General features: G+C 44.9%; 1 protein-coding gene across 6 annotated transcripts in view; it reads right to left on the bottom strand.

Moving 5' to 3' along the window:
* Positions 1-6,082: 6,082 nt before the first annotated feature.
* NHSL1 (NHS like 1) overlaps positions 6,083-13,240 on the bottom strand; it is a 144,115-nt gene continuing 136,957 nt past the window's right edge. For all 6 annotated transcript variants that reach the window (XM_017530428.2, XM_017530429.2, XM_017530431.2 and 3 more), the window contains 2 exons: positions 13,103-13,235; positions 6,083-8,802 (listed from right to left, as the gene is read on the bottom strand). In XM_017530428.2, the coding sequence (XP_017385917.1) occupies positions 8,067-8,802; positions 13,103-13,235 (869 nt within the window). In that variant the 3' untranslated portion in view covers positions 6,083-8,066. The remainder of the gene's footprint in view (positions 8,803-13,102; positions 13,236-13,240) is intronic.

Raw genomic sequence — 13,240 nt, 5'->3', positions numbered from 1 at the left:
TTGCAGGCTGAGTGACTCACTGTCTGGCTTGGAGGTCCCCATCCCCGGTGGATAGGCGGCAGAGACCGCTCCTGGCACAAGAAGGCTGTCCAATGATGCAGACTTCAGATGAAATGGCAGGCTGGTGCAGGAGAATGCAGTGACTCGGGGGTGATTTGGGTGTCTCCGGTGTGGGACGGGTGGATAACAGAGACAAGGACAGTGTACTTGCATGGTTACTGCTGAGTTGGATTGGCGTCCTGCAAGTGGATAATGAAAAGCTGAGGTCAGTTAACAAACAATACTAAGTGTGAGTGGCAGAGTCTCTGGTAGCTTGCCAACAAGTCCTTATCTCATGCTGTAGCCAGGCAGAGCAAGCTGAAGGTCAAGCACAGGATTTGATGGTAAAAGGATGGCCAACAAATATTCAACCAAGCCAGGCCTGTTCTATCAAGGTTAGAATCAAACTTGGGAACCTAAAACATGGGATGGGGGCATTCAGTGGATGTCCCCAACCATTTGACTCCCTAGGAGACTCCCTGAATATTCAGTCTGCAGAAGAGGCCCACCCTTCCCCATGAAGAGCTGGAACTACTCTCTCTTCCTGCCTCTTCCCTAACACAAGGAAAGACAGTGTCCAGGGTCTTTCCCCATGAGGCAACAGAGCCCCCTCAGGAGCACTCCTCACCCGTTCTCCCGGCTACCAGGCCTATAACGAGACCTAAGTCACAACATAACGTTGCGGCAGAGGGGTCTGACCAGGGAGAAATGGACTCTGTTAGAGGAGCTGTCTAACCTGGCGGCGTATACTGCAGGGGCCAGGAGCGTACTCTTGGGACTGGATCCTGAGGGCGCTTGGTCAAAGGGGCCGGGTTTATACAACTAGATAAAGGAGAGGGTATATTGACTTGGAGCTCTCAGGATACAGGATTACACACCATGAGAAAAATGCCAGGAGATAATATAGACTCACTGCTCTAGGGCCGCTTGGTAGAAGCCGAGAGCGATCAAAATGCTGAAATGCCTGAATGGCTGGAACAAACAATACAGAAGGGAAGGAGAAGGCTCGGGGAAGGGAGCATGCCAGCATAGATACATGAGGCAAGGCTATCCATTAGACAGTTATATTCCACAGGAAGGCCCAGGGGACCCATCCTTCAGCACAGCCGAGGATGCACTCATGAGTGGGCTTGAGCATCATGAAGGAGCTCAGCGGTGGCTCTCTTTGGCAGGCTGGGGCTGGCAGGAAAGGCTGTGATGGAACTTCGCTTGCTGAGAACAATCTGGATGATGATGAGACCTTGAAGAGCCCAGGTGGCTCTTCAGGTCTGCAGGTTATCTAGTTGGTTATCTGCCTAATCCCTGAACGTGTAATTGAGATTGGCATCGTTGGCAGGCAGAATAACCCCTACATTTGTTCCCTGACCTGTGGGGGAAGAGTATAAACTTCTAAACTCCTCCTCCATACAGGGCAGTAAACCATAATCAATATTGCCTTGAACTATGTTTTTTTTAAGCACCTCGGGTGAACATCTGCTTCTGGCCCTGATGGTGAAATGGGAACCCAATTTACCCTTCCCTCTTAGACAACTAAAAACCCAGACAAAATATGTGAAACAATGGTTTTCAGATACTGGAAGTTCATAATACAGGACTGTGATTCTCTGAGAGAAAGGGGAAAAATGAGGTGAGTCCAATGATTGCTCAAGCTAATGGCCTGGAGGCAGTTTCTAGTCAGCAAAGCAGGGAGGGAGAAGCCAGAGACCAGTGGTCCTGCTGGGTTGAGGAGGCAGAGGTCAGTGTTAACAACTCAGGCCTAGCTGGGTAGAACTTGTCGGGCAGAGTAAGTGAGAGGAGAGGAGGAAGCAGCACACACAGGGGGCGCCATAGATCTGCAGGGGGTCCTCTAGGGTCCTTGGTTGACTGAAGGTGTAAGAAGAAACTACCCAAGCCAAGAAATGAGTAACTGGAAAGTAGCAGAGCAAATAATTTACAGATCATCTGTGGGACTGGGAGAAGTCTGTGTTCCGACTAGCCAAAGTAGAAATAACTCGTAATTCATGGAGTCCTCAAAAGGGTGTTGCCTTAGTACTAAGGTCAAATTGTCCCTAGATCAAAGGCTTCTTTGGGCTTCCCCTAACAAAGCTTAAAAGCAAGCCTTGGAAGGATCAAATTAATTTCAAGAAACTTAACTGAAACAAAATAAAGTCCAATACTTTTTATAGGAATATAACAAAATCCATCAACAAACAACGTAACATTCATACTTCTCAACATTCAGTAAAAAATTACTAGAAACAAAAACAAATTATGACCTATAATTAGAAAAAAAAAAAAGTGACCATTAGAAGTAGACCCAGAAGTGACAGATATGAAGAAATCAGCAGCTTGAATTATGTGATCTGGCAGATCTTACGTATTGGAGGTAGGAGGGAAAGAAGCAGCAGTGTGGAAAATATGACAAGGCCCAATGAGAGAATCACAATGCAGGTCCCTGGGGTCCTGACGCAAGGTGGTTCTAACAGCAGGAGAGAATTACATGCTTTTTGAAAAACAGCTTCTGGTGTGCTACTGGGCCCTGGTAGACATGGAACTTTGAGACCCAGTGATGCTGTGTCCAGAACTGCCCATCTTAACTAAGTCCTGTGGGAAGCACCAAGTCATAAGCTAGTAGGATCGGCAGCAGTCCACTGGGAGATGGAAATGATATATACAGGAGCAGTTCCAAGCAGGACCGGAGGACACACATAAGCAAACCGCAAGAGCAAGTATCTCCACTGCCATGTCTGCACAGTGGCACCTGTACCCCTCCTCCCTGTGGTTGCTGGAGGACCTCTATGATCCACTGAAGGAAGAGGAATGCTTGGGCTTGGTTTATTGGTTAGTTATCTCATTCTGTAGTTGCAGGCTGAAAATGGACCCTCACTCAAAGGTGACCCTGAACAACAGGGAAAAAAAACTTGCAATCTTTTGCAAAAACTGGGCAGAATTTTTTGAGGTGCACTGATCATTCACTTTGTGAGGGAGGAGCAGTAAAATATGTATAGAAATAGCAGCAAATGGTCTGCCAGCCAATCAGGAGTTTGGGAGGAAAAAGAATGGATGATTAGGAGGTCTGGGGTAGAGGCATGTGGATGGGCATATGGAGTGGACAGAAAATTTGAAAAACCGTATCACATGTTAATGCCCACCAGATAGCACCCACCACAGAAGAGGTACTAAACAACCAAGCAGAGGAAATGACAGCCTGTTCTATTAACTTTTGCCAGTGCCCACCTCAGTGCTGGTAAAATGTGCACACTAAGTGGCAAAGATGGAGGCTAAACATGAAACCCACCCACATGGGCTCCCACTTACTAAGGCCAACTTAGACACTGCCCACTCTGACTGTCCAACCTGCCAGCAGCATATACCAATGCTGAGACCCTGATGAGACTGTGAGTACCAACTGGTCACTTAATGGCAAATTCACTATGGTAGGCTCATTCCTTCCTAGAAGCACCAGCAGTTTATTCACATAAGGACAGCCTCCTATTCTAGGTATGTCTTTTTTTTCGGGACCACAGGGTCTGAACACAGTCTAGGGACTTATAAAACACCTGATCTGCCAGTATGGACTTGCTGAACATGTGATCTATACATGTTAACACCCAATTAGGGAGTTAACCAATGGCCACAGGATCTACTTGTCCTATCACATACTGTGCCACCTAGAAGCTTCTGGCCTGATGGAATGCTGGCATGGCCTGCGTCAGTGCCAGGTGGCAGACAATACCCTGCCACGATGTGCCGCCATCTCCTGTACACAGTATACTTATTGAATCAGAAAGCCTATATGATGCTGTGTCTACAACAGTAAGAATGTATAGATTTCAGAACCAAGGAGTGGAGGCAGGAGTGATCCCACTCACCGTCATACCCAGTGAACCACTGAGGGACTTGGTACTTCCCAACCCCACAACTCCGGGTTCTACAGCATCAGAAGTCCTAGTTCTCAGAGGGTATATACCTTCTCTAGGCAATACTGCAAGAGTGCCATTGAACTAGAGTCTGCTGCTACTATGTGGGCACTTTGAACTCTGTGTTCAGGGACAAGTAGACAAGAAGCCACCATCTAGTCAGGGGTAATTGACTCTGAACTCCAAGTGAAGGTAAGTCTGCTGCCAGAGGATGGGAGCCAGGGGTAAGGTGTGTGGAACTTAGCGGATCCACTGGAGGCACTCTGCACTCCTTGCCCAGCTGTAACTGAAAGGACTAGTGCAGCAACCCTGGTCTGAGAAGGGTTTGGCTCCCAGGACCTCAGGAATTAGAGCTTGGTTTATACTATCAAAAAGGCCACCAAGCCCAGCAAAGATGACAGTTGAGGAATTTAGAATGAAAGGGGGAGTAATGAGGACCAGTTGTGGTTCCAAAACCATTTGCAGGAAGGTGCTATAGTTGTTCTCACCAAACTCCTCTTTCAACATTTATCCTCAGGAAGAGAGGTCCATGGCACCCTGCAGCAATCACTCTCTGCATGTTTTTGGGGAAGTGGATCCATATGGGCAAGGGGTGGACTGCGGCAGGCGTGGAGAGGTGCCACTTAGATCCCCCTTTAAGACAAGAAGTGCCATCCAGCTGCAAGGAGCCACCAGCTGCTACTTCACCAGGGTCCACCTTAGCTTTCAAATTGAGGTCACACTAGTCTCAAGACAGGAGGGGTTGGTGGCCAATGATTTCACTAAATTATGGAAATTGAGAGCATGCTCTTCTCAGAGCGGGGCAAGCACCTAGGATACAAGGACCTAGCTGTTTCAGTCCAACACAGAACTCCGCCAATGAGTGATCTTTTTCCCAGAGTTCCCCTGGGATAGCAGCTTGCCTGCCCTCCCTGCCTCATCCTGCTTCCTCTTTTCCTTTCAAAGGTGCTTACTGCAATAAAAGCTTTGGTATTCTAAGTATCTCAGTGTCTACTTCTTGTAGAGCCGAAACTGGCAGTAGGATCATACCCCTTAGGGGTAGCTCATCCATATCTTCTATCTTTGGGCTTCCTCGTCTTTACCTAGCACATCAGAAGCATTTATTAGAACTTTTTTTCCGTTACTGAACAAATAACAGATTCCTCTACACCTTGTTCTGTGAATAAAGGCTGGCCTCTGCGGAAGGTAGGTCAGAGCAGGCAACAGAGAAACTGTATTCGTTACCACGTTGCTTATTAAAGAAAGTGGACCAAGAACCAGGTCCATGTTATATTCAAATGACCCTCCATTCCCCCAACATCCTCACATCTGCCAAAGCAAATTATCCCGCTGTGCTCATTTTATGATGGAATCAGTATCACATGCAGGCTGAACCCCTCTACAGCAGAACCAAGAAAGCCACTCCTTCCCCTCTCCTAAGATGCCAGCACAGAACAGGGGGCCAGCAGCTCCTTTTCACTGTGATTCTCTTAAGGAACATACTGTCACCCCCACAGGAAAAGCAAGAATTCAATCAAGATTCTTCAGAAATAGTAGGAGGCCAGAAATCAGATAGCATTGACGTTGTTTCCAACTGACAGACCAAACGGTCATTTGTTTCTCTCCCCACTGTTAGAAACTAAAGTGGAAATAATTTAGGGTGGGGCTTACTGTCTATGATTACCTGGAACTTAGAGCATCAGGGTACGCGGAGAGCCGTCGGATCTATCCCTTTGGAGCTTTGGAGTAAGATGCAGTCTGTACCAAGCGGCCTCATGGAGTAGGAAGCCACGCGGAAGTAGCTGTGTTTCAGGGATGAGTCTTGATTCTTGTCTCCCTGTATTTCATCCATGCCTGTGAAGTTCTCACGTTTCTACACATGCCAAGTCATCTGAACTGCCAGGTGACAGTTATTCCTATTTTATTCCAAAGTCCACAGGACACGATGTGGAGTTGTTTTTCCACGTGCCCTTGCAGATGGCGCCATCCAGTGTCTGTGATGTTCCATCTCTTCTCTGCTGGGGCCTCACCTCCCCCAGAGACCTTCTGTTCTCACTGCTTTTCTGTTTGTATCCAGCAGAACACTCAACAATTCTGTACAAGAAGACTTATCTCGTTATTAAAAAAAAAAATGCATGTACAAACAAAAAGAAATGTTTCAAATATTTACTTTACAATTGTTTTATTCAAAGCAAATTTAAATACGAATGTATATTTTTCATTAAAAATGGGGATTTAAAAAGTTTTATAATTAGTGTTATGTTGCTTTATCTTTGCATAAATTATGTATTAAAGATTTCTGATATGCTAGTCTTTTTTAGGCAGCTATGAGAAGATTTCATATTCAAAAGCCAACGCCACTTTTCTAAAGAACAAACAAGCTTTGTGCCAAATTAGTAGACAATTGCTCCAAATCTCTGGTCTTGATTTCTGGTTGTGTGAAGAGCGGTGTTTTGTTTTCTTCAGAGATGGGGTCTTCATTCTTTAGGTGTGTTTTTGCCTCAAAGACATTTCTAATGGGTATCTGAAGTTTTCGTTTATAAGTCTCATAATGATTTGGCCTGCGCAATCCAACTTTTAGATACTATATTCATACCCCCAAAAGATGGCAGGTGGTAGTTGCACTAGATTCAGACCAAGAATCTCCACATTGTCATCCTAGGTCCTTCTAAGGAAGAAGACAAGACTCTGGCTTATTTAACAAATAAAGGACTCTAAGTACATGGAAGTTAAGGGAGTAAGGGTGGGGGCAATAAGATTGACATGAAAATAAAGACTTCGAACACTTTTGTTCCATGTCTAAAATTGTTGGAAAATCTGATCGGAGAAGCTCAGAAGATAATTAGCAACTCAGTTATTTATAAACAAATATAAAAATGCACAAACCAAATGATGCAAAAAAATCTTTTTAATCTAAAAATTCATTTCCCAGGGCTAATTGATAGCCGAGCCCTACCAATTTTTATCAGTTTATTTGACTAACAAGAGCTATTCAACATTTTCTTCAAAGTAAGATCATAGATTTTGACAAATCTTTGTGAATTAGGACATGATACTGTAGGCAGTTCAAGGGAAAAAAATAACCATAACTTTTTCTTTGGTGTTCCCAAAAGGATATCCAAAAGTTAGCAAATGTTGACATTTCAAGTGACAGGAAATTGCCTAATGAAAGTTTAAACTCTGGTTAAAAAACAAAACAAAACAAAAAAACTGTTGTAAAAGGAAAAGTTCCACCCATAGTTCTGTAGTGCAAGTTTTCAAATTTAATTCTGAAAAATAATTTTATTTCATGGGCAGGAAACAAATTCCAGCAGTGTATCACTTATTCCTCTCCAAGTCTGCCCCTCTCTGATGTCCACACCACCACTTCAGTTCTCAGCTGCTACTTGAGGAAATTCATTAAAAAATTACCCACACTTCTAAAAATCAGGCTACAATTGTGTGTATGTGGCTGCACAGCAGCAGGCACCAGGTTGCGGCGTTGCCACTTCTACATGTTTGACATTTTCACCAAAAAGTCTACCTCCCCCAGAAAAAAGTACCTGAACCAATTAGTCACTCGGCCTCTTCCCAGCTTCTCTCTGCTCAGCACGACCTGCCTCCCCTCAGCAGCACACGTGAGCATATATCCGTGTGTTCTGTGCATTAACAACCAGCAACTCTACCGCCTTTCTTAGAAGTAACATCCTCTCCTTTCTTACGGAGCTCGCCAATTTCCATAAAGGTAATGCTTTGAAAGCAATTACCGCCTGGTCCAGAGGACTCCGTTACTCTACCAAGCTTAACTCTGGCTTGCTTTCTTCTATTTCTGTACATGTTGTTTGCGTATATGTGTATTTTTAAAAATTAAAAAGTGTTGAAAATGCACACACACACCCCCAGCATTTAAGGAAAAAAAAAAAAATCTTCCCCAGGAAGCACTTTCAGCAGTTTAAGCTTCTACTTGCTCTTAAGCCACAGGGCAAGTGCCAAGTGAGTCCTAAATAACTTTCACTCACACTGCAGGGCAGGCCACGCCGGGGCCCACAGCACAGACGCAGGTTGACATCCCAGGGCGAGCCAGGGAGGGCGCCTGGCAGGCTTCCTAGAGTGCTGCATAGCTCATCTCCCCACCCCCCCGTGTCACCTGGGAGAGTCATGATCCTGGCCCTAACTCTCCTCGCTCAGAGAACCGCCACACTGCGGGGAGGGCACTCTGCCCTCTGCACCGGCTGTCCCATCCACGGGGCGGAGGGCCGGGGGCTGCAGGGAGACGGCAGGCCCCTCCCCACAGAGCAGGCCGCCCTCGTCCATCTCCTCCCTCGCCAGTCCGTCCAGGGAACATCCCTCCGCAGCGCCCAGGGCCCCGCAGGCTCTGCTGTCCACAGGCTCCATGGCCTCCCCTTCTCCCTCCGAGATGACGGTCATGGGGCTGCTCTGGATCCGGTTCCGCAGGCTGTACCTGCTGCTGGCGGCAGAAGGCGGCGTTCGACTGCGGCCGTACCTGGGGCCGGAAAAGGACAGACTCCGAGGCATCAAGCCTTCGTTCTTGGCCCACTCCTCCTGTGCCCTTCTGTTCTTGCTTGGGGAGCAGCTTGACGGGCTCTCGGGGGCGTCTGGCGAAGGCTCCGACCTTGACCTCTGGAATCTGGGGTCAGTGTTCTTGAGCATCTCTGCTGCAGACATGCGGGCACTGGTGTCTGAACGACTGCCCTTTTTTAGCAGCAGAGCTTTGAAGTTGTCACTGCTGGTGCTGCTCTTTCGGATGCTTCTCTGAATGGATCCCACTTGTTTTGGAGAGGCCAGGCTCGGGGCAGCGCCGGTGGGTGTCACTGGCGGGGAGGGAGAATGGTTTCGGGAGTGGTCATCATCTGAATCTCTACGGCCGAGGACTTTCCTTTTGGATCTGAGATTTAATAACATTAAGACAAAGGTTAATTCCCAAGAGACCACAGGCTGTCAGCCACAACCACTCTGCTTCTCTTAAGTCACATCTTCCGGTCACCATCTACTTAAGATTCATTTTCAAAAAAATTTATTTTTGGCTGGGCATGGTGGCTCACACCTGTAATCCCAGCATTTTGGGAGGCCAAGGTGGGAGGATCACTTGAGCTTAGGAGTTCAAGACCAGCCTGGGCAACATAGACCTTATCTCTATTCCAAAAAAATAAAAGAAGAAAAAGTAGTAAGTGAATAATTTATTTTTAACTTTGAAACACTACAACACCCACACAAAAAAAGAACAGCTCATTGTAAGACCACATGAGCCCGTAACTCACCTATGATAATCATTAATTATGGTCACTCTCCTTTTGTCTCCACTCTTCCTATTCGAAACAAATCTTAGACACTGTATTAACTTACTTTGGATAGGACCATTTCCAAAAGTTTTAACAATGGCCAGTTTTCCTTGATCTCTCCTAGATGGGCTGATTCGAAGTGAATTTCACATGCTGACCCTCCTTTCTTCCCACACTTCCTTTTCTTGTTCCATGCCAGAATACCCCCTGTACTAAGACATACTCCACTCCAGGTCCTAGAACAACTCCTCAGCGTCACATTCTGTTATTCTAGAAGTTGACATCAGAGCAGTCTTCCTCAGCTCTTCCGGGACCACGTGCCAACTTCCAGAAATTTAGCCTTCCGGAAAACAAGAGTGAACCCTCTGGGCCAGATCGTGTTTCATAATTGACTTCAGCAAGCTTCACACTGATCAAGAAAATGTGTCGGGTGGGGTGGAGCAGGGAAGATGAAGGGGCGAGGAAAGAAAGTAAAAGGTTTCCTGTAGGTATGTCTTGTCCTGAGTCTCTAAGAACATCACTGTTCAATGTGCTTTCTTTTGCCAGTGACGCAGAGATGATGAGCCCAATGAGCCGAGTGGCCCCTTGCCGGTCTCTTCATGAGAACAACTCAGTGTGTGTCTCTTCTAAGCACAGCAGAACTTGCTTTAAGGAAGCTTGACACAATTAATAGAATAAAGATGTGGGTGTATCTCTTTTCCTGCTATCAAGTTGTAGAATGGGCAGCAGGGCAAGGTTGAGTATATTTGTACATACAGATTAAGAGTTGAAACCTGACTCTTCCCACTTCTTGCTGAGTGACCTGGGACAAGTTACCCACGCATGCTGTGCCTCCTTACTTACAAGATACCAACCTCGCAGGGTTTGTGAAGATTAAGTGAAATAAAGAAGCTACATAACTCCCACTGCTAAAGCTTCCTTGTTCTGTCCTCGTGGGCAAGTTAACACTTCTGACTGTGTTTCCTATCACAAAAGGGGGAATTAGAGCATATAGGTCACAGTTTGCCGAAACAGCCATAATCGGTCAGGCATAGAGCAGGTGCTTGACAAACCTTTGAATGTCACATAGAAAGCTGATTCAGTTTTTATGCGGCTTACATAGCAAGACAGTGGGCAGGATGGGCCCATGCTGGCTACCCTGGGCTTGGTGTTCCCGGGGTCATCTCCATTCTTCTGGTCAAAAAGAAGCCACTAAAGCAGAGAGTGAGAAATGGTAAGGACCCAATGCAGAGTCTGAAGGGTGGCCAGAGTAGACAGGGCTGAGACCCATTAAACAAGTCACAACTGCATTTGATTAAAACTATGACCTTTAATTGTAGACACAGAATTAAGAAAGAAAATGGGGTGACCAGCCTAGGCAACATAGTGAAACCAGGTCTCTGCTAAAAATACAAAAATTAGCCAGGCATGGTGGCACATGCCTGTAATCCCAGCTACTCAGGGTGCTGAGGCAGGAGAATCATTTGAATCTGGGAGGCAGAGGTTGCACTGAGCCAAGATCATGCCCATGTACTCCAGCCGGGCAACAGAGTGAGTGAGACTCTATCTCAAAAAAAAAAAAAGGGGACCACTGTGTGGTGGGGTCCTGAGGGGAACCTTAGGGCCTTAGTCTCCCCTTTGTCAGAGGGGGTATGGCTGGATNAAAGAAACAAAGAAACAAAGAAAGAAAGAAGATGGGATTTTATGAAAGCACTGTCATCTCTCGAGAGCAGGTGCCCACTAAAATAATTAAATCTAAATGTACAAATTCTTTGCATATACATACACACAGACACACACACAAATACGTACTTTTAAGGAAGATGTCTATAAAAAGTGCTTAAACAGTTAACACTGATTTAAAAACTAATTACTTCAATAAATATAAAAACTTCACACCTCAACTGGTGTTCTACATTTTCCATCTGGCTTTAAATCTGAAGCGAATTAATTTGCATTATAAAATTTGGAAGCTGTGTTTCAACTTAGATATTCTTTATTTTAAATTATGAGCTTATGTGCTAAAGGACATAAAAATAAAGCCCTAAAAAACACAGACAGCAGATAGATTTTTACTATGTCTGTTAATTTATTCTCCAAGCTACAACAGAAATTAGCATGTGTCCTCGCTCTCTCTCTGCAATTCGTTCCTAAGGCCCAGTTGGCTTTTACTTCTCTCATGTGCACACTGAATACTACAAACTGACCGATTTCTACATCTGCAGTCGATGTAACGCCCTAGTAAGAAAAACCGCACATTTTTCAGTGCCTTAAGAAGGTTGCCAAAATATAGAAGAAACCTTTGGCATATTTTTGGGAAAAAATATGCAGCAATTTGGACCCACAACAGTTGGGTTTCCTCACTAGAACCAAGTATTTAGTACACAGAACAACCAGGCAATGCAAATCTTCTCTGCGGATGCTACTATAAATAGATAGATGTGCCTGTATATTTAGCAACTCATTGCATTCCATACTAAATGAAATACTTTGAGTCTTGGAAGAATCTTCTAATGGTTAAATACCAGTTGGTTTTATTTAATTCAGGAAATATTTATTGAGTGCTTATTATGTGTCCAGCGTGGTTAAGAGTCAGAAACATCTGTGGGAACTTCCAGAATTGCCACTAAAGTTTCAAAGGATGCATCATTGATCATTTCTCTGTTTTGAGAAATAATTGGATAACTACCGTTTCACTTCTAATGAGATTAACGAAACCAGTCCATGTTAAAGGGGGTAGTCTTTAGGATCTGTTATACCAATACTAGAGGAGCGATGTAAAGAGCATAATTCTTGACAAGCACATTAATTCACCAGCTTCATTATCCCCGCACCAAGTTACATGTTTATGTGCCACCTGAAGAGTTTCAGGTAGGTACAGCACTATGCTTTTCATCTTATGCATTAGTCTTTTCGGTGAAATTCCAAGAATAACGAGTGCTGATATAAGATCATTCACACACAGAATCAAATGATTCTATAGGAATCATTTGATTCTTTGTCTCAGGAGGTTAAAAAAAAAAAAAAAAAAGGATCTTCATTCAGAGCAAAATAAGGCCTTGGCAACATAAGAACATTCATTAGAGTTACCTGGAAATATCGTGGTAAAGAGGTCTAGAAGGAAGCCAAAGGTTTAGCATTATGGCTTAAAGTACTAGCACATAAACAGTCATTAGTTCTTACAGTGACACTGTTGTGGGAGAACTCAGCTGTTTACAATCAGAAAAGTGATGCGATAAATAAAACGTTAGTGCTAAACCATATTCACTCTTAAAGATGAACACCTATAAAAACTGTAACCATTCAGGTCATTATTTTGAAAATTTTACCATCGTTTGTTTTTAAACCCAACGATTTCTGCTGCCAGTAGATGGCACTCGTGGTATACAGCAACAAGCACACATCATTCCTCTTGCTCCTGCTCAAAGAGACGTACTCTTTTATAGAAACATTTAAGCAGCCAAAGAAATGGCACTATATGATCGTGGTTTTTCTGTAAAATGAAGAAAACAATACTAAACTAAAACCTCCTGAGGAAGAGAGTCCCGTGGAGCTGTCTGTGCATTCTAAGTCCACGGAACGCAGCAGTCCTCATCCGACTGCAGTCAGCTGCATTAATCCCACTCCTGCTAATACTCGTCTTATGACTGCCACACTGCACTCCTTGCCAGGAAGTGCAGCACCTACCAGAAGGTATTACATTGAGCCTCTGTCCCCAAGGTCATAAAAATCAGTGAGACACAGTGAAACAGAAATTGGAGTCAGAGGAAATAAAACTATAGGAACCCATCAAAAAATCAACAGTAAAGTTAAGAAGTCATGATTGGGTGACAGAAGGAACCTCAAGGAAGAAAAATAAATTGAGGGGCCGCTTGGAAAGAAGGAATTATAAAGTAGATTAAAGTCAGAGGAAGGAGTGTGAAATACCTGTGAATAGCTGCAAAAAGGTCTTCTGTGGTCCTGGGTCGACTGGGGGTCATCACCTCATCACTCCCGTCTTCCTTGAGGAAGTCACAGGCCTCCGAGGATGGACAGGCTGCGCTGGCCTCTGGCACCCCAGCTACG

Source organism: Cebus imitator, unplaced genomic scaffold (genome assembly GCF_001604975.1).
Source record: "Cebus imitator isolate Cc_AM_T3 unplaced genomic scaffold, Cebus_imitator-1.0 Scaffold65, whole genome shotgun sequence".
NCBI lineage: Eukaryota > Metazoa > Chordata > Mammalia > Primates > Cebidae > Cebus > Cebus imitator.
The sequence above is the reverse complement of the archived record's forward strand: the minus strand, read 5'-3'. Positions and strand labels throughout refer to the sequence as shown.